Genomic DNA, 25,268 nt, shown 5'->3' with positions numbered 1-25,268 from the left:
GCAGCTTACTTCTGGTGCTCGAAGCGGCTTATTTTTCATCTCGTTACATGCACATAAAATGATTTTCAGGTTTTAGGTTATCTGATTATTAAAGTGCTCTTTCAAAGATAAACAGATAAAGATAAACAGACATTATCTTGGTTATTGCTGTTATCGTTTTATGAGAAAACCAATTAACACACATAGGTTTTTGTCAATATTCTGATTTCTTGAAGACACTGTTCAGATTTCTGTAATTTCAGAATGATAAAGTAACGGAAAAACTCAACCCCTGACTGAATCATATTTCGTCATTTGTATTAAAACACAATTACAGATCATTCCGTTATAAGATTAGTGACAGTTACAGGTTTGCAGTGATCATATGGAATCGCTGAACACTTTGAAGTCAACATTACAGACAAACAAATGACGACAAAGGTCAAAGGCAATTTCAGAAATGTTTTGTTTAATGTACATGTGACATGTTATAGAACGGAAAATAGAACTTAACTTTGATACACATTTATCTTGTTTAGGCTATAATCTCTCTACAGTGAGGTTCTCTTGTGATGTTTTGTTTGTTAACATTGTGTAACAATTCCATGCCATATTTGCAGATTTTCTTCTACATTCAATATATATGTTTCACATGTAAATGAACTCCATCAGGTAGCCATGGTTGGTTACTTATGTAATGAGCTATTCCCAAATATTTCACTTTTATCAAATCCTGAAAATAACCTTAAAGACCAAGTATTTTAAATGTAAACGAAAACATTCCCTTCAATCACAAGCTTAATGAATGAAAAAGATGAAATGCAACCATTGCAAAAAGTGACAACTTAAAAACCAAGGTAGGACATTACAATTAAGTGTCATGTAATGTTTTACAGCTGTAAAAACAAGTGCCACCAAATATGTATATACACAGTATGTTTAAATCCCAGCCATTTTGAAGCACGCTTATTGCTCTCTATTTGATACTACAACCTCTTGTTTTTTTATCATATAAATTAAAATCCATCAGTGTCTAGAATAAATATTACTTTCTTTTTCAATTCTGTTTTGTACAACTTTGGTACAACTTGCATAGCATATAACTTAGACATAATAATGACATATGCCACAGAACAATGAAGCTGTACTGAAATGCTTTATAACTTGAAGAATAATATATTTGCTTTCCCTTCATCACGACTAGGCTGCTCTCGGGCTGTGATCAGACTACAGTCCAAATCGGACATTTGTTCCCCACATGTCCAGTCAAAATGTAAGTTTCGTTTGACTTCTCATATCATGTTTTCATGTCATACAAAAAATAAAGTGATCAGGTGTGAACCATGGCAAAAACTATGACTGGAGTTGCATGTAAAGTCCATTAGTGAAGTGCACTGGGTTTGGCAAAATCACACTAAATATAAATTCTCAGCAGACTGTAAAACTCACGAGTCCAAACATCAAAGTCAGAAGCAGTCAGGGTAAGATAAGGGAAAAACTCATCCAGCAGTCTCAACAAAGCATATTGCTCCTTCACTTCTTCTGTATATTCGGACACTGTGTTAACAAAATGTCCAAATAAAGAACTTCTTCTTTTTTTCTTTTTTAAAATGTAAGACCCATAGTTATATCGTTCAAATTAAATAACAGCAAGAAATCCCTTTTTATGACCAGAATCACAAAACATGTACGATTTTTGGATTGTGTTGGGTTCTACAATGCCAAGGAGTTCTTTCTCACATGCAAGTACAAGAACTTATTTTTTTGCACTTTTTATCAGTTTCCCTCTGTTGAGTTGAGGTAATTTTAGCCTATGCTCCAAATATTCTCTTTAATAGAGTCAAAGGTAGAGTTCACTATGCTCTTGGCAAAAAGTTGTAAAATTGTAAAAATCAACACAGCTGCCACAGTAAATGTATACTATTTCCCTTCTATGCCTCTGACTGGAATGTTTGATGACTTTGCTTGAACTGATTTAGATGCACGTTTGCTGTATTATTTTCAGATTAAGCCTAATAGCCAGCTGAGTGTAAAAGCCAGGTAGCGCTTACATGCTAAATGGATTGACAATCGACCATGGTGGCAATAAACTGAATTTTACATCCAGCATGGTTTTGATTTTTTTTTAAAACATGGAGTGAATCTTAATATGAGACCTTGCCTCCTCCACTTGCCTCCTCCACTCGCTTCTCGTCATGATGACATCACTGACAACAGCATTATATTTCAATATCTTGCAAAAGCTCAATTGTAGAGTCTTTTTCTCGTTTGCAATTGGGATGGTGAATGAAAAACAGTCCCTCAAAAGTTGTTGTGGCTAGGCTGACAGCTGGGAAACTTTATAGTTTTCTCCACGGAGGAGGGACCAGGAGGCGGGGCGAGGAGACAAGCGCAAGTGGAGGAGGCAAGGTCCCATATTAAGACGCACTCATGAACTCCACCTTTGAACAGGCTACAGTTAAAATTGACCTTAAAGGTGCACTGTGTAAGATTGTGGCCAGAGTAGGTATTGCAACTATGCTAAAATATTACACAGTGCACCTTTAACACTGAATGTATGGGTCTATCTGCAGATGAAATGCTACTTTATGGTCTGTGGTACGGTGTATGACCTTTGACAGTCCAGCCACGGCCTTAGCGTTGCTAGCACCATGATGTAGCGTGTGAACTACAAGAGCTTCCACTACAGACTGCACGGCTCTATTTGGCTAATTCTGTATGCTTGACAGAGCCTTTAGTTTAGCATTACCAGCATCAGTTAACATCACCACATTTAAGCTTAGAGCTCTACTTCTCTATGCTCAACTGTATGATGTTAACAAATGATTGGCATTAGGTCCATGGCTATATTGTCTATAATTATTTTGATACTTGTAAATTTCTTACATTTCCACCATCTCACGATTAAATTCCCTTGTTATCAATATTGCCCTCAGGAATATAAAGGGATACGTATAGGCTTTCCCTTAGATTGCACATTTCAACATAAAATAATATTGCTTGGGTCTACTAACCATTATTATTTGCACCAGCCACTGACGTAATCTAACCCTTATCTAAAGATGACTTCATGCTGCACTAAGGGGGCAAAGTATTTCAAAGGTTCCCAGTTACTCGGTGTCTCAGATAAACTATCATAAAACCAGCTCCACATCAGCAAAACGTGCGGATCCCAGCACGCGATGTCCTGGCAAGAGAAGGGCCAATTTCATGTCTGGAGAGTATAAACCCTATCACAAATTTGATCCAACCAGTCTTGGATCAGCTTAAAATATGGTCAATTAGCTGATCACACCTCAAGACAGGTACAGGCACAGAGAGAAGTCACCTGTGTTGGAAGAAAAATGTGGCAGGGTTTTTACTTTTTGAACTCGGAGCTGGCACCTCTGCCCATCACCTATAATAGTATCCCCAGGATACATGAGGTTGATGTTGACAGCAGTTACAGTAGAAGGAAGCATTCACTTAGCTGGTGGTTGATAAACTACAACCAACAGAGACGTCTCTATTATGTTCTTCAATTCTTAAACACGAGACAATCATTCACTCACTAAAACACAAACTACGCAAAAACGGACGGCTCTAAAACTGAGCACACTAGCATGCCTCCATGTTCAGACAAAGACTAGCATGCCCCCATTTTCAGGCAGAGACATTCAAAGTGTTCACAACAAATCAACATATTTCACTAAAAACTACCTCAGACGTATGATGATCTCAGACCTCAATGTTGACACTGTGCTGTCTGAGACGGGACAAAATACAGACCTGTGCCCGTGTCCAAAATGTTCACTCAGTCCCTTATACAGTCCCTTACATAGGGTGTGACATGTACTGTCTTGTTCCCTAAATCGTGTGATGACCAAGTTAACATTTTGGACTAAGTCCTAATGCTGGGAATAAGACAGAAAACTGCATGGCTTTGTGCTTCACAGTGTTGTTTTTTAGCTCAAACTTCAAGACATCAGGGCCTTGCTGGATCTCAGGCGAAAGGTCAAGGAGAGTCAAGGGCATCAGGAGGTCAAAAGTCAGTGAAAAGTCAAGGGGTCAAGGGTTGATGGTTGTGCCTCCCACAGGCTTTTTCTCACTGCAGGATGGTGCGTTTATTCGTGCTTCTCTCCTTCACCACCGTAGACCTTACGCAGGCTGTTATCCAGCAGGAAGTCCACAGACCTACAATTGAGAAATATTAATTAGAGTTCAGTCAGGGTGTTTATGTGTAATATTCCATTCTCAAGCAATACATTACGTCCTAATATATTACATTGCACACAGTACACAGCCACGTTGCAGCCCCCCATAATTCACTTTTCATTATGTTACTACTACGCATGCAAAAGAAATGTTGCTGCACTTTTCACCTATCACGAAGCTATCTGCAAAATACCAACCCTGATAGAGGGGAGTCACTGGAACATAACATTGTAAACACTCTGGATTTTTGAAAACAAATGTTATTATCTAAATATCAAGTTTGATTATTTGTCGTATTACACATGCACTTTGCAATACCAAATTTGTCACAAATAAAACATCTACAGGCTAGTAATGTTAACAGACACTGTGTTTATGCTTGCACAATATCCAACCACTCTCTCTGTTGACTGGAAACTACGAGGTGGCCAGGAATACACTGTGAAAGTAAAGCTAAATGTCAAACTCTAAGTTTGAGTGACAGCGGCAGCTGGCCTGACAGACAAAGACGGCGCAGCGTGCACTGCCCTGGCAGAGCTTTGACTACCATAGGGCTCCACACAAACACACACAGGCTCCTGACCTAACGTGGAGTTCATTTACCTAACCAGTCACATCCATATTCATGAGCGCATACAGCAAATGAACCTGCTATGTTTTAATTAGCGCTTTGGCTTCTTGCTTTTCTCTCACTCACTCTCTCACTGTCTGACTGTCAATATCAATCTGTGTGTTTGTATGTATTTAAGTCCACAAACTTAAGTAAGCATAAACTTACACAAGCACAAACTCATCGAAAAACAGCTCACTGACATGTACATTATGCACATATAACCCACATGATTTTAACACATTTTTTTTTAACTTTTGGACTACAACCTAACATGCACACATGCATGCGTGCATGTAGACAGACAGACAGACAGGCAGACCGACAGACAGGCACACACACGTACCTGTCGATGGGCGTGATGATGAAGGGGATGGTGGAGAGGCCGATGGCGGTGGTGGTCCACTTGCGCACGGAGAGGGGCCAGCGTGTGGAGCGTCCCAACAGGTAGAGGGAGGCGGCGCACACGCGGTTGATGGTGAAGCCGGGGATGGCCACCGAGGCCAGCGCCTGCCAGATGAAGGTGTCCACCACCGCCACGCCCACGCGCGTCGTCTTGCCCGGGTTGTCGCCGTGCGCCTGCACACACAGGACAGGACAGGACATGAGGGGTTAATTCATGTACAGGACGGACACTGTACACTCCACATACACACATAGATACAGACACGCACGCACGCACGCACGCACGCACGCACGCACACACGCGCGCACACACGCGCGCACACACGCGCGCACACACACACACACACACACACACACACACACACACACACACACACACACACACACACACACCACTCCATTAGCTTACTCACACACAGACATACACAGACGCATACACATGCTTGCGTAGTTTTTCTGGGGCGGTCACCAAGTGCATGGACAGAAACCAAATGAGGGGATTAGGCGGCGCTCACTTATTATTATTCTTTCCACACGGTGGGAAAGTGGAAATCTGTGTGGAATACTGTACACAATGCACACATGTAGAATATTTCTGGACACATTCATTCCCATTTTGTACTACTTGTATTACCAACATAGCAGCAATTTCTAGTGACATTCTGCTGAAAATGATGCTGGTTTGAGTATATGAACTTGTTTATAAACACTTGTATGTGAGTGATGTACAGTTCCAGAGCACACGTGTTTGAGGGCAACTACTCTACATGGACTGTGCTTGTACCCTCTCTCTGTCGGAGATGACCCTTAAGCTTGGCATGTTGTCCTTACACTTTGACCAATTTATATGATCAGCTCAAAAACTAAAGTCCTTCATCACAAAAAAGGGAACCGCACTGTACCGTAATGTAGTGGGCCTTTTTCACGTCATATCAGACACCTTCGATTCAGTGCATCGAAGCTGGTATAAGTTGCATCCAGTGGCAAATACAGAAAAACATACACACCACTGTTTTCTGCCTGAAACTATTAAGTTAACCATTTATAACGAGAAAGGCTAAAACTCAAACTACATTAACATATTCCATTTCATTTCATTGGCTTTGGGTTACATGGGACAATTAAGTCTGAATTAACTCTACTTAATTCCGAATAAAACCCAATTCCCATTTGAAAGCATCATGTAAGCACTTCACAATTCGGAATTAAATGAAAGTGCAATGTAAACTCAACGGAACAACTTCATTCTGAATGAAACATTCGGAATTAAAAACCATCATGCAAACGTAGCCACTGAAATTCATTCATGAGCAGTGTGGTTGATTTGAACTCCACACAGGAGCACAGCTGCGGCCTGTTCTGGCTAAATTGAGCAAGGCCTGCATAGAGAGGAAATGGAGCGGGCGAGGGAGGGTTTCACTTCTGCTTTTCCTCCGTCACCTCAGCCAGAAGGGCAAACACACGGTGACATTGAGAAACCTGATACCGTCACGCCCTAGTTAGCTTGTTCAGCTCTTTTCCATGACACAAAACAAAACATCTAGATCTAAATAAAGATACGAAGGCACAAGATAATATATAATGTAAATGTCTTTAGACTGCCACTTATTGTGTTATAAATCATTTAGGTGAGGCCTGAAAGTTGTCCACAGATAAACTATCCGATAGAGCTTAAACTGGTAAGCAGCTACAGTAAGCTTAAATCAATGGGTGAACATTAATGATGGATAACAGGGAATAAGATGAGAGAAAATGAGATAAGATTAAGATTAAGATTAAGATAAGATAAGATAAGATAAGATAAGATAAGATAAGATAAGATAAGATAAGATAAGACAAGATAAGACAAGATAAGATGAAGTTTTACTGCCTCCCAACAACGTTTGGGATGATTAGTGTTTAGGTAGCTCAAAAAACAAGCAAATAAAGCAACAACTAAATAACAACGAACATTGAATTCAGCACTCTTGTGCATAATCAAACTTAGTAGTAACTGTCATTGTCTAGTTTAGGTCACTCACTCGCTCATTCATTCATTCATTCATTCATTCATTCATTCATTCATTTTCTGGGATAGTCCCTTGAGGTGAACCATCACTTTTTTGAAGGGGTCCTATGGAATTACAGAATATACAGAAAAAAAAATGGAAATAAAAATAAGCACCTTTCCAAACGTATAACACGAGACACACTCACACACCAACTCACTTTCAAACATTACTACCTAACCTACACCCTCTCCTCATACCAATCTCATAACAATACATGACAATATGTTTTTGATGTTTTAAAAATGCAGCTTCAATGATATAGACATATTCATGTCATGGGTGAGCGGTTAGGGCGTCAGACTTGCATCCCAGAGGTTGCCGGTTCGACTCCCGACCCGCCAGGTTGGTGGGGGGAGTAATCAACCAGTGCTCTCCCCCATCCTCCTCCATGACTGAGGTACCCTGAGCATGGTACCGTCCCACCGCACTGCTCCCCATGGGGCGCCACTGAGGGCTGCCCCCTTGCACGGGTGAGGCATAAATTCAATTTCGTTGTGTGCAGTGTGCAGTGTTCACTTGTGTGCTGTGGAGTGCTGTGTCACAATGACAATGGGAGTTGGAGTTTCCCAATGGGCTTTCGCTTATTTCATGTGGAGATGCAGAGGTCTCTTTGCCTGTGGTTGTCTTTTATCTTCTTTCACCTTTTCATCCAGCTCATTGTTGTTTTTCAAAAGCGTATTTGTTGTACTGTATTTAAGTTTCATCTAGTTGTTGATTTGATCATGAAAATAATCTGATTTGATAATCAGAATCAGAATACACATGATGCCCTCGGCCGCGTTGCCGCTCACTTTGCTCCGACCGATATCGGACAATTTCCCCAAAGCCTCACCAGTAATACCTGTTGCACTTCGACAGGTTGCTGGCAGACGTGACTGAATAGCTGGCTGTCCTAAATAAGAGACGGGACATACAGTATCTATGCTCAGAGATGCACTGCAGGTGCGCCCAATGTCGCTACTTCGTGTTTCCTTTATGCCACCCTAGGCTACTAAATTTCTTGCGTTGACATGAATGTGCAGTGTATGCATTCGCGTGCCCTTGGATTTGGCACAAGTGAGAAGCCTTAGAAGCCTTAGCCCCAGCCTTAGAAGCCTTAGCCCCAGCCTCAGAAGCCTTAGTTAGCCCCAGCCTTAGAACAATGTTGATGACACTTGGACATGTTTAACCCATTGTGTCCTGGAGACACATATACGCTGCATTCAAGTTCTTTAGATTTGAGCTGTTTTATTAGAAATGTGGGTAAGTTAGAGCTGAATGACCACATTCTAAGGCAAACGGGGGTCCTAGCTTTTCAATGTAACTCATTTCATGTTTGTATGTGCTTCGGAGGTTGAGATATTTAGGATTTAATAGGCAGAGGGCACCCTTTCCCAAAAAGGGCTTAGGACAAAATGGGTTAAAATGTAAGCTGTTGTACAGCAGTGTTATATGTCACCCAAAGGGATTTTAATTATCCTATGTTATGAAAACCAGGACATTGAATCATTTCACAAAAAAACAGTGGGAGGGCCCAGGACAGGTCCCAAAATCAGGACATGTCCCGGGAAATACTGACAGACAGAAACAGGAGCAGGATGTTTGAAAGTTAGTAATAAGAGGCGAAGATCTGAGGATGTGAAGATAAACAATGGTACTAAGTAAGGAAGGCTGTTCCAATCTGATGAGGCTTTGAGTTTGAAAGACACGACCTACCAAAATTCTGGGTATTACCAAAAACAGATGGTCAGTGACCCGTCAGCTGTAATGAGAACTTAGAGGGATTAATAGCCATCTCGAATAAGGACGGAAGCTTAAGTGGATACACTTGAAAATGAGTGTTGACCAGTGCAGTTGCCTTCTTATCTTGAGAGCCAACCAATTTGAGAACTCATACCGGCATCAAGCAATGATGGTCATTAAAGGGACACCATGCAGGAAATGGTCAAAAAAGGTACTGCAACTATGCTGCTCATTGAAACTGGGCTGCCTATTGCCAAATTTGATGTTTATATGAAAGTTTACTAAGTAATAAGAACACATTTTCTAGTATGGTCCAAGTACAGTCATTTTTGCAGCTAAAAATGGCTATTTTTGGAAATTCAAAATGGCGGACCATGGAGAAGATCCCTCTTTTCATGTATGAAAAGTGCAATTTTTCCAGTCATAATGAATACTTAGAATTTGATGCTGGTGGTAAGGATTCATGAAAAAGGTAACATTAATGAATGGGCAGCATGAATTCTGGAAATAAACAACTAAAAATCTCACATAGTGTCCCTTTAACGACAGCTGTCAAAAAAAAGGAACCGTGAGGGCGTGGTGGCTCAGAGGGATGGTGCAGTACCATTACACTGGTGACCCAGGTTCGATTCTGACCAGAGGTCATTTCCTGATCCTTCCACATTTATCTCTCCAGCATTTCCTGTCACACTTTCTCACCGTCCTGTCCAAATAAATGCATAAAGACCAGAAATATCTAAAAACAGGAGCTGTGGGGGTCCACTGTGATTCAAGGCAAACAACAATCAAGGACTTTTGGTCATACTTACAGCAGCCGCCTTCTTGCCCTTGTCTGCGGCGTCAGCGGTGACGTAGGCTGTTGCCACCACGTAGCTCGCCCACACCGCACTCACCGGCACCAGGGCCCGGAACGCCTCACCCACCTCATTGGCGTAGCCTGCAGGGCACGGGCACGCACACACACACAAACACACACACACACACACAAACACACACACAATCAGCAGAGGGCCAAAAAGTTGTGCGTTTAAATGAACCCTAACCCATGGCATTGGCATATAGCCTGTAGGGGACACATACAGTAGTGAGTCAACAATGTTAAATTATACTTTACACAGAGATAACTCTCTTACCTGAAGTGACTTACAGTAATTTAGGTGCAGTACTTGCACAACCCCTTTGAGTCAACATAGGGTTAGGTGCCTTTCCCTAGGGTTCAAGGCATGACTGGCGCAAGCAAGCACTCATAAGTAAGTCTGCCATTTGTTCTGCTAGCACTGTAGAGACTATTCGATCTCCCAGGACCAAATCCTAGCTCCCGAACAAGCCACAGACATACCCTTGCTATTGAAACAACAGAGCTCATCTTGACTTGGCCGAGAAATGTATGCAGCGTCACAGGAAGAAGGCATGCACCGGCCCAGGCTACAACAGATGCCCCGTCAGTGCAAGAATTAATAAGTTTAAATTAAAGTAAATAAGTAAAATTAACAGTGCACAGGCCAGGGGACTGTAGATGTAAATTAGCCATAGAGAGCTGCAGGTACAGTACAGTCGGGTACAGTTTATCAATTGGCAACATTTATGTTTCAAATAGTGCATGGTCTCTAATGAATAGCAAAAATTAAGCTTACAATAAGGAATGAGAGTAGTTACAAAGCTTCATTTCATCTGCCTGATTATCATCGACAGTGTTTCCCACAGAAATTTTGGAAACTATGGGGGCAGTCGGGGTTTATTTTGTCCGGGGGGGGGGGGGGGGGGGGGTGTCTTCTCACACGGGCCTTTTTTTTTGGGGGGGGGGGGGTGTATTCTTGCAGCGTAAATGCAAACGGCAAAAACAATGACTACAGTATGACATTGGCGCATGGAGAAACTGTAGGCCTGGGCCTATATTTCAGCCATTTATATTTTGAGAAATAAGGCTACATAAGATTTTACCCATGACTTGTATAATAGTAGTACATTGTCATTGTCAAAAAATGCAGTACAGTGAATAATTTCTGTTTACAACACAGTTTCATTCGTCCCTCATGCAGGGGTCTGGGAAACAATAATAAAACAAAATAGGAGCATAAATAATAGAATATACAAATAGGAGATAAGAATTTAAGAGCACTGTGAAATTGTTAACGCATAGACAAAAAGGGTCTTAGAGGGTAGGCTATGCCTTTTCCCCCCACACATATCTGTAGGCGTACACTATTCTACATGAGGGGTGCTGGTCACAGGGCCAGTTTTTTCCAAATTCCTCCCATTAAAAGGGCTGAACAACATATTACACATTTATGTCTATATTCACATTCATTACACATTAATTTCTATATGCAGCCCGATGTCTCCTCTGCTGTGTCAATGAAGGTCTGTCACCAAACTCATTACAACTGTAAAACAAAGCCTAGGGAGTGTTAGTAAACTCATCCCAACTGTCCCTTCTCTGAAGGTTTTTTATATTGCTCCCAATCCCAAGTAAACTACAACAACTTGACTAGGCTTTTGATCCCTGTCTTTCAAGCACTTGTGGTTCTCTCTATAGCAGGGGTGCCCAACCTTTTTTTAACCAAGATCTACTTTTGAAGTTGATGGTCTGCCGTGATCTACCAAGTCAAATTCAAGGATGTCAGTATGAAAATTTAAGACCACCATTTATTAATCACCATTATTATGAACAAAATGTTTTCAGTAGGCTACTATGGCCGTATCTTTTCAGTGTGTTTTTAAAGTGTGTTGAATAGCCTATCTTTACAAAGCAATGCAGCACTGATAGTATGCAGAGATAATTTCAGTCATACACAAGTCATAAACAACTGAAACAATTTCAAAATGATAAACATTTGGTATATAAAAGGCACATAGGCCCTATTTCTAAAATATGGCCTTCAGTGGTATAGGCTACAAATTAAAAAGGGCTCAGAAATTCACCATTTGTTATGGGTAAATAGTAGGCTACAGAGAGAGAGAGAGAGAGAGAGAGAGAGAGAGAGAGAGAGAGAGCTCATTGGATTGGTTAACCCCTGTTAAGTGTGATTTCTTCTATGAAGGTTTTTTTTTCAGCTCTCTGGGACAGTAGCACAGCAAAGGCTTTCTATTGTGAGTTTGGCCAATCGTTTTGTCCACAACTGAAGCAAGAAACAGCACAAATTGAAGTGAATTCCATACACGTCAACAACTAACATTTCCCTTACACGCGGCACGCGATGTAAACGCAGTTAGCGATGATGCATGCGACTAGCGATTTGGACGAAGATCCTCGCATATCGGCGTGTCATAACGCATCGTTGCGCACATGTTCTGTTACTCACCCGATGTTACACGTGTGCACACATGAATCAACTGTAATACCCTTACGGTCACTTCCTAATGCTTTCCCCTCATTCTGTGTTACTGTGGGACTACTTATCTAACCAATAGGCCTACAGAGTCTATAGGATGTATTTACTCCAGGAGGAAAATGCGAAGGAAATTCAAAATCGTAATTCAAATCGTTTTTAACAAAAACGGATATCGTTTAAAAAATTTTTTTTTTTTTTTGTTTACATTTTCGTAAACTATGGCGGCCAAATTTAAACTATGGCGGGCCGCCATAGTTTCCTCAATGTATGGGAAACACTGATCGACTTTCAAATCTCGTACCGAGATGTTGGTGTGACTAAGAAGATGAAGAATAAGCTTAATGTTTCCCAAACGGCCTGGTTAACCCACCTACCTCAGTCTGCTCCTATTCGAGGCCAGAAAAGGCCAGAATCATGCAACTGGAGTTCTAGGGTTCTACCTTGCCACTAAAAAAGCACACCAAGTAAAATCTGTGTCCGTCAGGCCCCAAAGTGTCTGATTTGATATAAAATGACCCTAATGCAAGTGAGATGGTGATAAGTTAAGCATGGAATATATTTCTTTAGGATTTCACACATTGTCTTTGACAAAGAACTGTGACTATTGTGTCAACTCACTGAGCTCCTGACATGTAGAGTAGATTCCATCGTTTTCAATAAAAACTCTGCATATCAGTGTTGAACTTTGTTGCCAAGGGCACACGGCAATGTAGCGGAGAGGGATACATTTCCTTCTATGGTAGCCGTGACCAAAGAGGCTTGAGACAAGAGGGCTTACTCACGTCATAACAGCGTAGTACAAAATGATGGCGAGGGGAGTACGGAAATGTTATTCACTGTGGAACAGGTCATAGGACAGCGTGAATGTCTGTCAGCTGTCCTTAATTACCCCCAGCAATTACTGCTGACCAACAGCTGCCGTTACTTGGCCACAAATTATCCATCATGGTGACGCCCCCACTGACCATGTGCAAGGGAGTACGAAAATGGCATCCATCGCACCCACTGACCAATGACCATGCGCAAGGGAGTTAATTTTCCATCCACTCGTGTCCTCAGGCAACGCCCCCGTACTACACCGTGGCCAATGCATTCCCCGCCAAGAGATTGTTCTTTCTCTTGAGTTTCTTTGGCCGTGACATACCAATGCAATGCCTGTCAACAGAACTTTTTCTTTCAGCTGATAAGAAACCCAAGAGGTGGGGCTGTGTGTTATTGGTGTTGTCACCCATAGAGCCTAATAGACCAAAGATGGCAGCACAACATGGCAGTAAATATTGCAATTGTCAGTTACTGTGTACCTGTCCTGACTAACAAATTCAAAGTTGAGGACAATTTGTGCATGGAGGTAGTATTTAATGATTTTTTTTTTAAACCAAACACACAAAGTGGCTCTTGCTAGTCTACCATCAGGGGCTTTTCCCCCCCCTGATAACTGAAGTTCCTAACTGTCTCATTACACTTGACAAATTGGTTTTCCCCTTAAATCTGTTGGATGCCATCTATAAATACAGTCACAGGGGCAAATTGTAAACAAATAAACAAAAAAAATAATAAAATAAAAAAACACTACTGGTAAGCTCTAAATTCCAAGCACAGCACTCAGACTGCTTTCATAATACGTTTCATATTAAGAGACCTAGGTCTATGTTTAGATGGCTAGTATTCAAAAGCTTAATGTGCATTTTAATCATGTCTTACACAACTCTTCCCATTGGATTTATTTTAACCCATTCTTTCCACTGGAAAGTAGAAGTTGGAAAGGTTTATGCATGATCCTTACCACAGGGCAGACTAAACCTTGGATTTTTGCATTTGGCATTTGGCGTGTAACGTCAGCTCCGGGAAAGGATCATTTGCCCTCTGTCAGGGTCTCTCCAGCACAAGTTGACTGTGCAGATGGACCCAGCTGTCTTCTGGGTTCAGATTAATATCGCACTGTTGTCAAAGTCACCTTGTGCTAGACTGGCAGGGGAAAGGGTCGATATGTAGGCCTATACAAGCAATGTTGGGTTTTGGCCAGGCTTATAGACCAGTTTAATAACTTAAATTGTAATAATACCCACAAACAGTTCAATGATGGACACTGAAAGCAATATTCCACCTTGATAACTGATGTGCATCCTTGTGTTTCTGTAGCCTAGCTGTTTTTGCTGACGCTTGCTGTAGCGCGCACTGTAGATAAAACCTACCAGAGTTCTACTCCAAAATGGTTTAGGCCTACTCTCTCCTCAATTTCAAGAGGATCAGCCCATCTACTAAATCTAGCTCTACTTCTTCTCTACTAAATCAGAATGAATGAAATCAGTACTATGAATTAATCTGGCACAGTATCTCATGATAAATTGTAAGCTATCCTTCAACTCAACTCGGATAAATAATAAATAAGTTAAAGAAATGTGCAGTGCAATGTATGTGCAGTTGTAGATATCTGTTATTTAAACAAGTTAAGTATGGGCGTTCACTTATTCACTCCAACGAGTGAGTCATCTATGCCATGATTCCCTGATTGACGCTCCCAACTCAGGACGCTCCCATTACATCTCGCTCCCACTAGCCAGACTATCGGTACCACCGCCATATGACGGAGCCAGTTATCTTGTTGATGTTAGTTTTTTGTTTCTAACCCTAACCTTAACCCTAAACCTAACCCTAACCCTAACCCTAACCCTAAACCTAACCCTAAATTGCTTGTATGTGGCAGTATATGATAATACGTGAAATATAATCGGGTGGGACCGCACGTCCGGGAGTGATAGAAACACCTGGGACCGCACGTCCGGGAGCGATCTCAGTTGGGAGTCTCCATCCCCTTACCTATGCCATTTGGTTGAAACTTTAGCTAACCCACCTTAGCAGCTAGCGAGGCTAAGCAACCTGACAAAAAAATAGTCGCCTATTGTCGACATTGCAACATTTGTCACAAATGTCTTGGTACGCGCTATACTGTTTTACTTTGTATCGGTGTCATTCTGTCATTGTAACCGCTAACGCCACAAGGTTGCAGAGAATGGCAGTATAGAAGGGATCTCCCTCTCCACTCCAAAACCACAGTGTGTAGTCTTGCATCAGCTATGTGGCCACACACTTACCCAGAAAACGGACCCATGTGTCGCGATAAATATCGACTTCTTTGCTAGTGGTCTCCGGTGCTGTGTCGCCCATGGTGTTATTCCATAACCTGTGAGAGTGACAATACAGTTGATGGCCAGCTTCTGCTATGCTCAATCGTCCAGTGCATCTAGCAAGCAGAAAACAGCACAGCCCATCTGTGACGTCACTATATGGTCAATGCAGCATGGTGTAAGGGTTTGTGTAAATATTACCAACTCGCTTCAAAATTGAAGAAAAGTAGGAGACGCAAACATTGACTAGCTCAAAGCTTAATCATTTCAACAATCAAATTTCTCGTGTAACACTTTGTAGAAATGGTAATGCTATCTTTGACATAGGATAAAATGTGTGTAATTAGTTTGCTATTACACATGTAATAAAGGGTTAGGCTACTGGTTGGAACGGCTGCATAGTTTCACAAGGTGCCTTGAAATGCAAATAGATTTGTGTAACATAATGTAACCCCAGTACCGGAAGTGTACACTTTGGGCCAGTGTCAAACAAACTGGGATGAATTGGATACCATCATTAGGAACAAATTTCATAAATATTCCTGCCTACCATGCCAAAAGCCATAGCATATAGCACAAGTGCATAGTATTGTTGTGCGTAATGCGTCAAAAACACAATAGATTGAGGGAGAATAAACTCCCCCATGTGTCAGGTCAAAATCATAACCTCGATGAATAATATTAATGTCAAGAGTTGAATTGAATTGAAGAGCAGAATTGATAACACACATGTTCTAAAAGCATGGTTGTCCTTCACGCATTTTTCATTCATTATTTTATTGGTTATTAAAATCTCCATCCAAATATAGTGGTCCTATAATTTGCTCGGGGTAGTGAGATTTATTAACTGACATGACAGAAGACCAATTACAATGCGCCATGTAAGTACGCAAGCCAATCATGTCCTTCAAGGGCGTGTCACAGCGTGGGAAAGGGGGTAGCGCGATGGCTGACCCCACCGGCGAGCACTAGTGTCGAAACACGGCAGGAATTCTACTCTGTATTTGGAGCGATAGGAAAATAAACCATGGCTCGCTGGATTCACCTCGCATTGCTCCTGATGGCAAGCTCCTGTTTTTCGGACGATGGACACGAGATGGAGGAGTTTCTGAAGAGAGAATACTCTCTGTCCAAACCATACCAAGGTACCCTGGACACGGTAGTCTGGCAAATGATACACAGCATGCACGCTCATGATTCACGTCGTCTTGTATAGCCTTTTGTAACATGTCATAGTATTTGTCAGTATCTAGATGAATTTCAAATGGAGGTTCAATTGTATTTCGATGTTTGCTCATGAAGATGCTGCTTATAGTACGAGATGAGCCAGATGTGGAGTGCGCGTAGAGTCCATCATTACGCATCCACCATTACGTTCGTATTCAGTTGGATTCATAACCTGTACATCTATAACAATTAACAGCATTTGTATTCTCTTCTTGTTTGTTTACTGAGGTATTGGATCATCCCATGCCTCACATTGGGAGTTGATGGGAGATGCCATAGTAACGCTCGATCAGGTGCGGCTAACACCGGACATGCAGAGCAAGCAGGGGGCGGTCTGGAGCCGTTTGGTGAGTGGAGCAGAGCTGTCATCATCATTGACTGACCTCATGGCACATGCGAAGCTAATGGGTCAATAACCTGACCACAGACGTGTGTGTGTGTGTGTGTGTGTGTGTGTGTGTGTGTGTGTGTGTGTGTGTGTGTGTGTGGTGGGGGGGGGGGGGGGTGGGGGGGGTAGGAGAGACAAGAGGAGGAGAGGCGTGGGACAAGGGAGAGGGGGAGAAGGGATGACATTTCTATGAACCTGACCAGTGATGGGCAACCTGGATTCGTTCATTACAATCCAGTGTCACATATTAGGCCTACAAATTACTTGGTTTCTCCCGTTCAATTAGGACCATCACCTGGTTGAAATTGGACGGCTAAAAGCATGTCATTTTGAATATGCGGCACTAATATACTATTATACTACTATATGGCACGGCAGTATAGCTTCTGAGTACAGGTTGCCCATCAGAACTGCTCCACTTTCACCTGGCGAGAGAAAGGTTGTCGGATCTCCATGTCAAGTAGGAGGCTTCACATTCACAGTGGATGTCCATCTGTGTCCCTCCACACAGCCTTGTCACCTGAAGGACTGGGAGCTCCAAGTCCACTTCAAGATCCATGGACACGGAAAGAAGAACCTCAATGGAGACGGCCTTGCTATCTGGTTCACCAAAGAGCGAATGGAGCCAGGTACCATACATGGCCAAGCAGATAAAAGCCCTGTAGGAACATCCTAAAACGCAGGCGTTGTAGGGTAGAGTAGAGTAGAGTGGAGTTACTGTATTAATCCCAAGGGAAAAGTAGGCTCTTACTGAAGATGGGGTCGCCAGCGGGCCTATTCACTATTTGCTGAAAATACGCAACTACATCATAACAACATTGCTATGACAGAAGAGGGACTTAGAGATACTTAAGTTACAGTTTAAGACATAGCCATTACAATTTTGGTGACAGTAAGGTTATAACATAGGCTCTGCGCTAAGAGGTTTAAGGTGTCAAGTAGCTTAATTACAATACACATACAGTGCAGTGCAACAGGTAAACATAAAGCCCACATACACAGATATTGGGAAAAGATCAAAGTTACATGTTACATACTCAGCTTTGAAGACATTTCAACCTTGGAGACACCATAAGTCTAAACCTAACTGTAGCCATACTTCACCCATATTTAGCCTCCGAAATGTATAAAGGTCTACAGCATAAAGGTTTTAGGGTGTACCCTAATGCGTTTCGGTACTCTGTATCATGTATGTGTAATGATAATAAAGTTTAATTTGACCTAACCTAAGATGTACATTGGCCAGACTTGTCTTTCACAGGCGCACATGCAAAGCGCTGCTCAAGCAATGTAAATGTGAGATGTGTTTGTGTGCGTTTGATGGTAGGCCCGGTGTTTGGCAACAAAGATAACTTCACCGGACTGGGCGTGTTTGTTGACACCTACCCAAATGAGGAGAAGTACCTAGAGGTAAGGCACTCTTTGTTTGTGCACACACGCAAACATCAGGTTTAGTTACTATGCTAATAGAAAACACATCATGATTTATAATAATAATAACCATGTGTTTTACTGGAGCTTGATTGTTTTGTACTGATGTGTGTGTACTTTGTATTTTAAATGACAATGAGTATGAGTGAATGTGTGATTGTTAGTGATGGTAAAAATGGTGGCACAGGTGTAGTCAGTGAGTATATTATGAAAGAGAGATAGAGAGAGAGAGAGAGAGAGAGAGAGAGAGAGAGAGAGAGAGAGAGAGGAGAGATAGAGAGAGAGAGAGAGAGAGAGAGAGAGAGAGAGAGAGAGAGAGAGAGGTATTATGTTCTTTTGTTGACCCCTCCTGACTCCACTCCCTCCTTTGACACTAGGCAAAACAGAAGAGGTACACCCCTCGCTCAGAGGTACATCCCCACCCCACTCCACCCTCCTTTGAAGTCTGCATGCTATCCTACATCTGCTCTCAACCACCTGTCCCGCCGCGCTTCTTACCCTGCTTGCTCTGCACTCTCTATTAACTGTTGTGGTTGTTGTTTTGAAATGCTTTATACCTCATTGACATTGATAACATCATCATAGACACGAATAGCTTGTCTTGGCCTGTCCTCACACACCCCATCAGCTTCTCAAAAACTGGATATCTTTCCACTTTGGCAGATTTTCGACGATCTTCTACTCGATTGATGATCACACATGATTCACAATATTATATCATCATATCGCGCACCGCTACTATCATGCTACACACCTTGTTGATTTGATTTGGTTGCTCGTTTGATTAACCAATTGCTTGCTTAATTGATGATTTTCATGTCAGGTGTGTTTTATGTGCATGTTTTTTGGGGGGAACCTGCATGCATCACTTTACATTACAGCTACAGTATTACTGTCGCACACTGTTGCAATATTTCTATTACATTAAAAATAACGTAGGGTATGAGGAATCAGTAATTTTACAAATATGTTATATCATCCACTACTGTTTGATGGACATCCTTGTACTGTCAGATCCAGCATAAGACCTTGTTTGCACTTTATTTTTGTAAAAAGACGCTCTTTTACCCATTGGGGTCTTTTATTTACACTGCACTCAAGACGGATGTTTTTAAATATTAATGTTTTTTAAAAAATATTGCATTTTTGCCTGATAAACAGATGATATCATGGCAAGTGATTCCTTTTTCAATGCTGATGTGTTGACATAGCAATTGAGATTCCTTCCATCCACATGTTGTGTAAACAGCATCTAGAAATACAAACCAATGGGGATTTTTTGTTTTTAATATTCCAATTTGTGTAAATGAGGTCTAACACATGCAAACCCTTGGTTCCCATATTGTTTTGTACTACATTACATCTGGCGGTGACCGGTGGTTTAGGCCTTTTTCGTTTAGGCAAGAGTCGTCTAGTCCACCCTGCCGTTGTTTAGGACACCAGAGGTGCCGTTTAGGCCACTGGAGCTGCCGTTTAGGCCAGCTTTTTATTATTATTGTACATTTGTTATTATAAGACATAAATCAGCTCTGCTGGTAGCTCTTGCCTAAACGAAAAAGGCCTAAACCACCCCTAACCCTACTAGCAGACAGTTTCATTCAAAGTGACACAAACAGTTACAGTACATATCTAGTATCCTTGGCTACTATGTAATAACGGTGTCATTGGTGTATGCTGTGCTTGTCTCGTCCAGCGCACTTTCCCCTTTGTGGTAGTGATGATAGGGAATGGCACCATCAGCTATGACCACGACAGGGATGGCCGTCCCACGGAGCTGGGGGGCTGCAACGCCATGGTGCGCAACCTCAACCATGACACCTTCCTCTTCATCAGATACGTGCGCCGCAGACTCACGGTGAGGCAACTCGCAAGCAGTCCTACCACGCCACAGACACTGGACATGATCTCAGACAGGTCTTCCCTAAAACCTCCCAGTTGAGGGAAGTAGGGATTCTTAACTGATCTTGAAGTAGTAGATGGAATGTAACACAATACATGAATAAATAAATCTGGAAAAGCATAAGAGGGCCCTTTAAAGGTCTCCACTAGATAATGTACAAACACATGGCACCATTGCATGTCAAATACATTATATCATCTCACAGATATACTGTATCACACCTCTTCCATACCAGTACATTGGCCTACTTTACATTCACTTTCCTGGCAAGATAGGAAAGAGGGAAAGTGTCTGTGAACTGAATGTCTTTGAGGGAAACACTGACATAACTGGATTGCCTTTACTAAATCACTGACTGACCTGTACTGCCTTTCCGCTCTCCTGCGACAGGTGATGATTGACATTGATGGGCAGCATGAGTGGAGGGACTGTCTGGACATCGCAGGGGTGCGGCTGCCTCAGGGTTACTACTTTGGGGCCTCGGCCCTCACGGGAGACCTCTCAGGTAAGCCACACCTTAAGGTGATGATACACCAGGCAACGTTCTGAGCAACCATTTTGGGCAACGCTATTGTAAGATTTTATTTGGACAGTTCATCACCACAATACTTTTGTCAGGAGAACTTGGATCAGCAGTAGACATACGATCTCAATCATTTCATGAGAAAATCAGCGGCCAATTATGTCGTCGCCCAGAAACATTGCTCATAAAGTTGCCCTTTGTATCATTATCCCTAAGTGGGTGACCTAAGGGGTAGACGACCTCTCAGGTGGGTTATGATATAGTATATGCTCACTGTGAGCTCAGTTACCTTTGAGATGGGTGCCCAACCAGGGATGGACATTTTCTACCAGACACCAAATTAAATACTGCTACAAATATACATAGCAGACTTTGGCTTTGACTTTGACTTTCGACTAAATGCTCACAAATAAGGTTCTTGAGTCATTTTCATTTGTCAGCTGATTGTTAAATGACCTCGAATGATCTCTGGAGTGAAAATACTAGAAAGTCTTGACACTTCGAACTACCACAGAACACCATAGATAATAGAGTATAGATTGACTGACGACCATAATAGGACACATGTATACTGCAAGTCAAAATGGTGCCGTTATGGCTAGTTATGTTGCGTAAATTATGTGCAGCGTAAAGATGTGTGTATGCTGGCCTGGCTGATGTAGCCATGCAACATGCTGATGTCTCTTCTTCTTCTCCCTAAAGACTGCTGAGGCCTGCTTTCCCTCTGCTTACAAACACTTCATTATTCACTGAGTATGAATGATGCTCGTGGCTAGTATGCGTAACATCTTTATGTGTGTGTGTGTGTGCGCGTGCATTCTTGGCAGACAACCATGACCTGATATCCTTGAAGCTGTATCAGCTGACGGTGCTTCGGAGCAAACTGGAGGAAGAGCAGGAGGAGGAAGAGATCAAAGTGCCCAGTGTAGACAACGTGGACCTAATGAGACGTACGTATGTCCTCTCTGTAGTTTATACTCTAACGTGGACCTAGTGAGACGTACGTATGTCCTCTCTTTAGTTTATACTCTAACGTGGACCTAGTGAGACGTACCGTATGTATGTCCTCTCTTTAGTTTATACTCTAACGTGGACCCAGTGAGACGTACAGTATGTATGTCCTCTCTATAGTTTATACTGTAACGTGGATCTAGTGAGACGTATGTCTTCTCTTAAGTTTATGTGTATACACTATAGGGGTGTCACGATATACCTGTTATCGTGACACCCTAATACACTACAGTATACGTGGACCTCAAGAGATGTATGTCCTCTCTTTGGTTGAATTCTATATTCTCTAGCGTTGACATCCTGAGACGTATGTCTTCCCTTTACTTTATACTCTAATGTGGACCTAATAAGACATACGTCCTCTGTTAATTTGCTCTCAAGAGTTAGTAATAAGCAACTGGACATATTTTTGGAGAAAAAGACATTGGAGGCATCCAAAACCTCAGCCATCAGTTCACTGCATAGACTGTCAAGGGCCAAGGTTTGGTTTGTGTTTTGGTAGGGATATACCCATCACCTATTCATCAGCTACCTTGTGCAAGCAGGACACAAGTTAACTTGCCATCACTCGTGCTGCAGGCAAATGAAGCAGCGATATGGATCATTTTGATGTTCTCGCTCCGAATACTTGCAGGAAGTGTTGAAATTGGGTTATGGAGTTAACAAGGTTGAAGTCATACGCATATACCTAATTCATTCAGTAATGCAATGAGATGTTTCCATTAGATCAAAATTCGTAATCATTAAAAAGTCATTAGGTTAATCGTGTCAGGCAATCGTGGCCTCAGTATTGATCCAAAGAAACGGGATGATGCCTATTATTATTGCCATAACGGGTGCTAATCTTCTCTTCCACAAACAGTTGATGAGAAAGTGAGCATGAGTGAGGTGAACATTGTCTTATTAATGCAGCAGCGTTAAATCTTCATGAGATGAGTGGACTTGTCTTTTGGTGTTCTAATATTGCCATAATGCAGCAGCATTAATCTGGTCTTCTCTCAGCAGCGTACATGAGACTAAGGAGGGGATGATTATTGTTGCTGGCATAATGCTGTGGTCCTAATCTTGTCTCCCATGAAAACCTCATCAGTATGAGGAGGGGATAAGTGGTGTTGCCATCTATTGTTACTATTGGCTTAATGCAGCAATCCTCTATCTGGTCTTCAGCTTATGGCAATGATGAGGGATGAGGGAAGTGGGCATCTTTTTTTGCTGTTTTGTTAATGTTGTTGTTTTTTGTTGCTGTTCTTGTCTCCACCTAACAGCGTATGACGATGATGAGGTGATGAGTGATGATGACCATTTTCTTATGTATTAGGAGTAGTAATGAGAGAAGTATTAGTAGTAGAGAAAGTATTAGTAGTATTACTATTGCCTTGTGCAGCTGTGTGTCTCAGCATATGACAGTGGCGAGGGGATGAGTGGGGTGGCTATGTTATTGTTGCTGTTGTTGTTGTTGTTATTGTTGTTGTTGCCGTTGTTGCCGTTGTTGCTGTTAATGCCGCAGTCCTGTGTCTTGTCTTATCTACTGCAGCGTATGAGAGTGAGGAGGGCACGAGTGGGGTGGCCATCTTCTTCATGGCATGTTATTGTTGCTGTTGTTGTTGTTGTTATTGTTGTTGTTGTTGTTGCCGTTGTTGCTGTTAATGCTGCAGTCCTCTGTCTTGTCTTATCTACTGCAGCGTATGAGAGTGAGGAGGGCACGAGTGGGGTGGCCATCTTCTTCATGGCATGTTGTTGTTGTTATTGTTGTTGTTGCTGTTGTTGTTGCCGTTATTGCTGTTAATGCCGCAGTCCTGTGTCTTGTCTCCTCTCCTGCAGCGTATGAGAGTGAGGAGGGCACGAGTGGGGTGGCCATCTTCTTCATGGCATGTTGTTGCTGTTGTTGTTGTTGTTGTTGTTGTTGTTGCTGTTATTGTTGCCGTTATTGCTGTTAATGCCGCAGTCCTGTGTCTTGTCTTGTCTCCTGCAGCGTATGAGAGTGAGGAGGGCACGAGTGGGGTGGCCATCTTCTTCATGGCATGTTATTGTTGTTGTTGTTGCTGCTGCTGCTGTTAATGCCGCAGTCCTGTGTCTTCTCTCCTGCAGCGTATGAGAGTGAGGAGGGCACGAGTGGGGTGGCCATCTTCTTCTCGGTGCTCTTCTCCATGCTGGGCCTCTTCCTGCTGATCGTGGTGGGCCTGGTGGTCTACAGCCACTGGTCCGAGAGCCGGCGGAAACGCTTCTACTGAGGACGCCGCAAGGGATGCATCCTACGCAGACAGGAGGGTTGTGGATCTGGACTCGACGGAAACATCCCTTTTAAATGCAGAGGCGTTACAGACTGATCCAAACTGCAAAAACATGTCTAGTTGCTTACAACTGACTAAAGTGACGCAAGACTGAAAGGAAGTGAAAACTCTTCTTCTGGGATGTTAGGCTCAGATGGATCTGAAAACCCAACACACACACACACACACACACACACACACACACACACACACACACACACACACACACACACACACACACACACACACACACACACACACACACACACACACACACACACTCACACACACACACACACACACACAAGTTCAGAGCTCATTGCTTCCGAGTTCATATCTGCGCCACTGGTTCCTGCTTACTGAACATTTTCCAGGAAAGTTCTCACAGCCAACCTCTACATGCCTACTGGAAGTTGCTGATGCACTGAAGAAATCATTGCACATGCTTATTCCTCTCTCTCTGTGCGGTCCTTGACACTGTTCTGGATAATGATGAATGGACACGTTGTCAACTTTTCCAGGTTTCAGGCTATGGTCCATGGGCATTGGGCTATGAATGACTGCACAATGATGATAACCGGAAGGACTTTGCCATAAGAGCAGGGACATTCTCCATGATTTCAGCTGCCTGGAGGTGTGAAGAAAAGTTTAGTACTGTATTTCTGACTGCAGACAATTGGCTTATGTGTGTTTTTACATCATTATTTAATTTATTTATTTATTATGCATTATGCTCTTGACTGCAATCATGCATGGAAGTCATTTTTTTACCACTATTCCATAGTTTCTGGAATGAGAATGTATGGATGTATGGATATTCATTTCAGACTACAAATGATGCTGTTGAGCTACAATGCACTGATGACATTTTCTTTGCCAGGTTGTTTCTTTTACGTGCAATGCTTTTTAGGATAGAGTGCAACATTCTGCCTTTCCAAAGGTTTTTGCTGGTGTTTTTGTGTTCCATTTTGCCTATTAGTTGTTGGCTATTATGAAGATGTTTTTGCTGCCACTGCCTCATTGTGTAAGCTTACAGCACATGTGCCCATGAGGACAGGAGTCCCAGAGGGATTGGCCTGAGCTCATGCACTCCCCCATGA

At 42.3% G+C, this 25,268-nt stretch overlaps 2 protein-coding genes across 2 annotated transcripts; one reads left to right on the top strand and one right to left on the bottom strand.

The window, feature by feature from the left end:
• Positions 1-423: 423 nt before the first annotated feature.
• mtfp1 (mitochondrial fission process 1) lies at positions 424-15,546 on the bottom strand. The gene is made up of 4 exons (XM_063210178.1): positions 15,386-15,546; positions 9,771-9,898; positions 5,130-5,362; positions 424-4,152 (listed from the first exon to the last, which is right to left on the bottom strand). Exons 1-4 carry the CDS (start codon positions 15,456-15,458, stop codon positions 4,083-4,085), a joined length of 504 nt encoding a protein of 167 aa, XP_063066248.1. The 5' UTR covers positions 15,459-15,546; the 3' UTR covers positions 424-4,082.
• Positions 15,547-16,384: 838 nt separating this feature from the next.
• On the top strand, positions 16,385-24,291 carry lman2la (lectin, mannose-binding 2-like a). The gene is made up of 9 exons (XM_063210175.1): positions 16,385-16,563; positions 16,874-16,992; positions 17,545-17,662; positions 18,361-18,443; positions 18,842-18,874; positions 20,158-20,319; positions 20,755-20,869; positions 21,715-21,837; positions 23,987-24,291. The coding sequence occupies exons 1-9, from the start codon at positions 16,446-16,448 to the stop codon at positions 24,127-24,129; spliced, it is 1,014 nt and encodes a 337-aa protein (XP_063066245.1). The 5' UTR covers positions 16,385-16,445; the 3' UTR covers positions 24,130-24,291.
• The last annotated feature ends 977 nt before the right edge of the window (positions 24,292-25,268 follow it).

This window comes from Engraulis encrasicolus, chromosome 11 (assembly GCF_034702125.1).
Source record: "Engraulis encrasicolus isolate BLACKSEA-1 chromosome 11, IST_EnEncr_1.0, whole genome shotgun sequence".
Taxonomy (NCBI): domain Eukaryota; kingdom Metazoa; phylum Chordata; class Actinopteri; order Clupeiformes; family Engraulidae; genus Engraulis; species Engraulis encrasicolus.
This window is presented reverse-complemented; position numbering and strand designations above follow the sequence as displayed.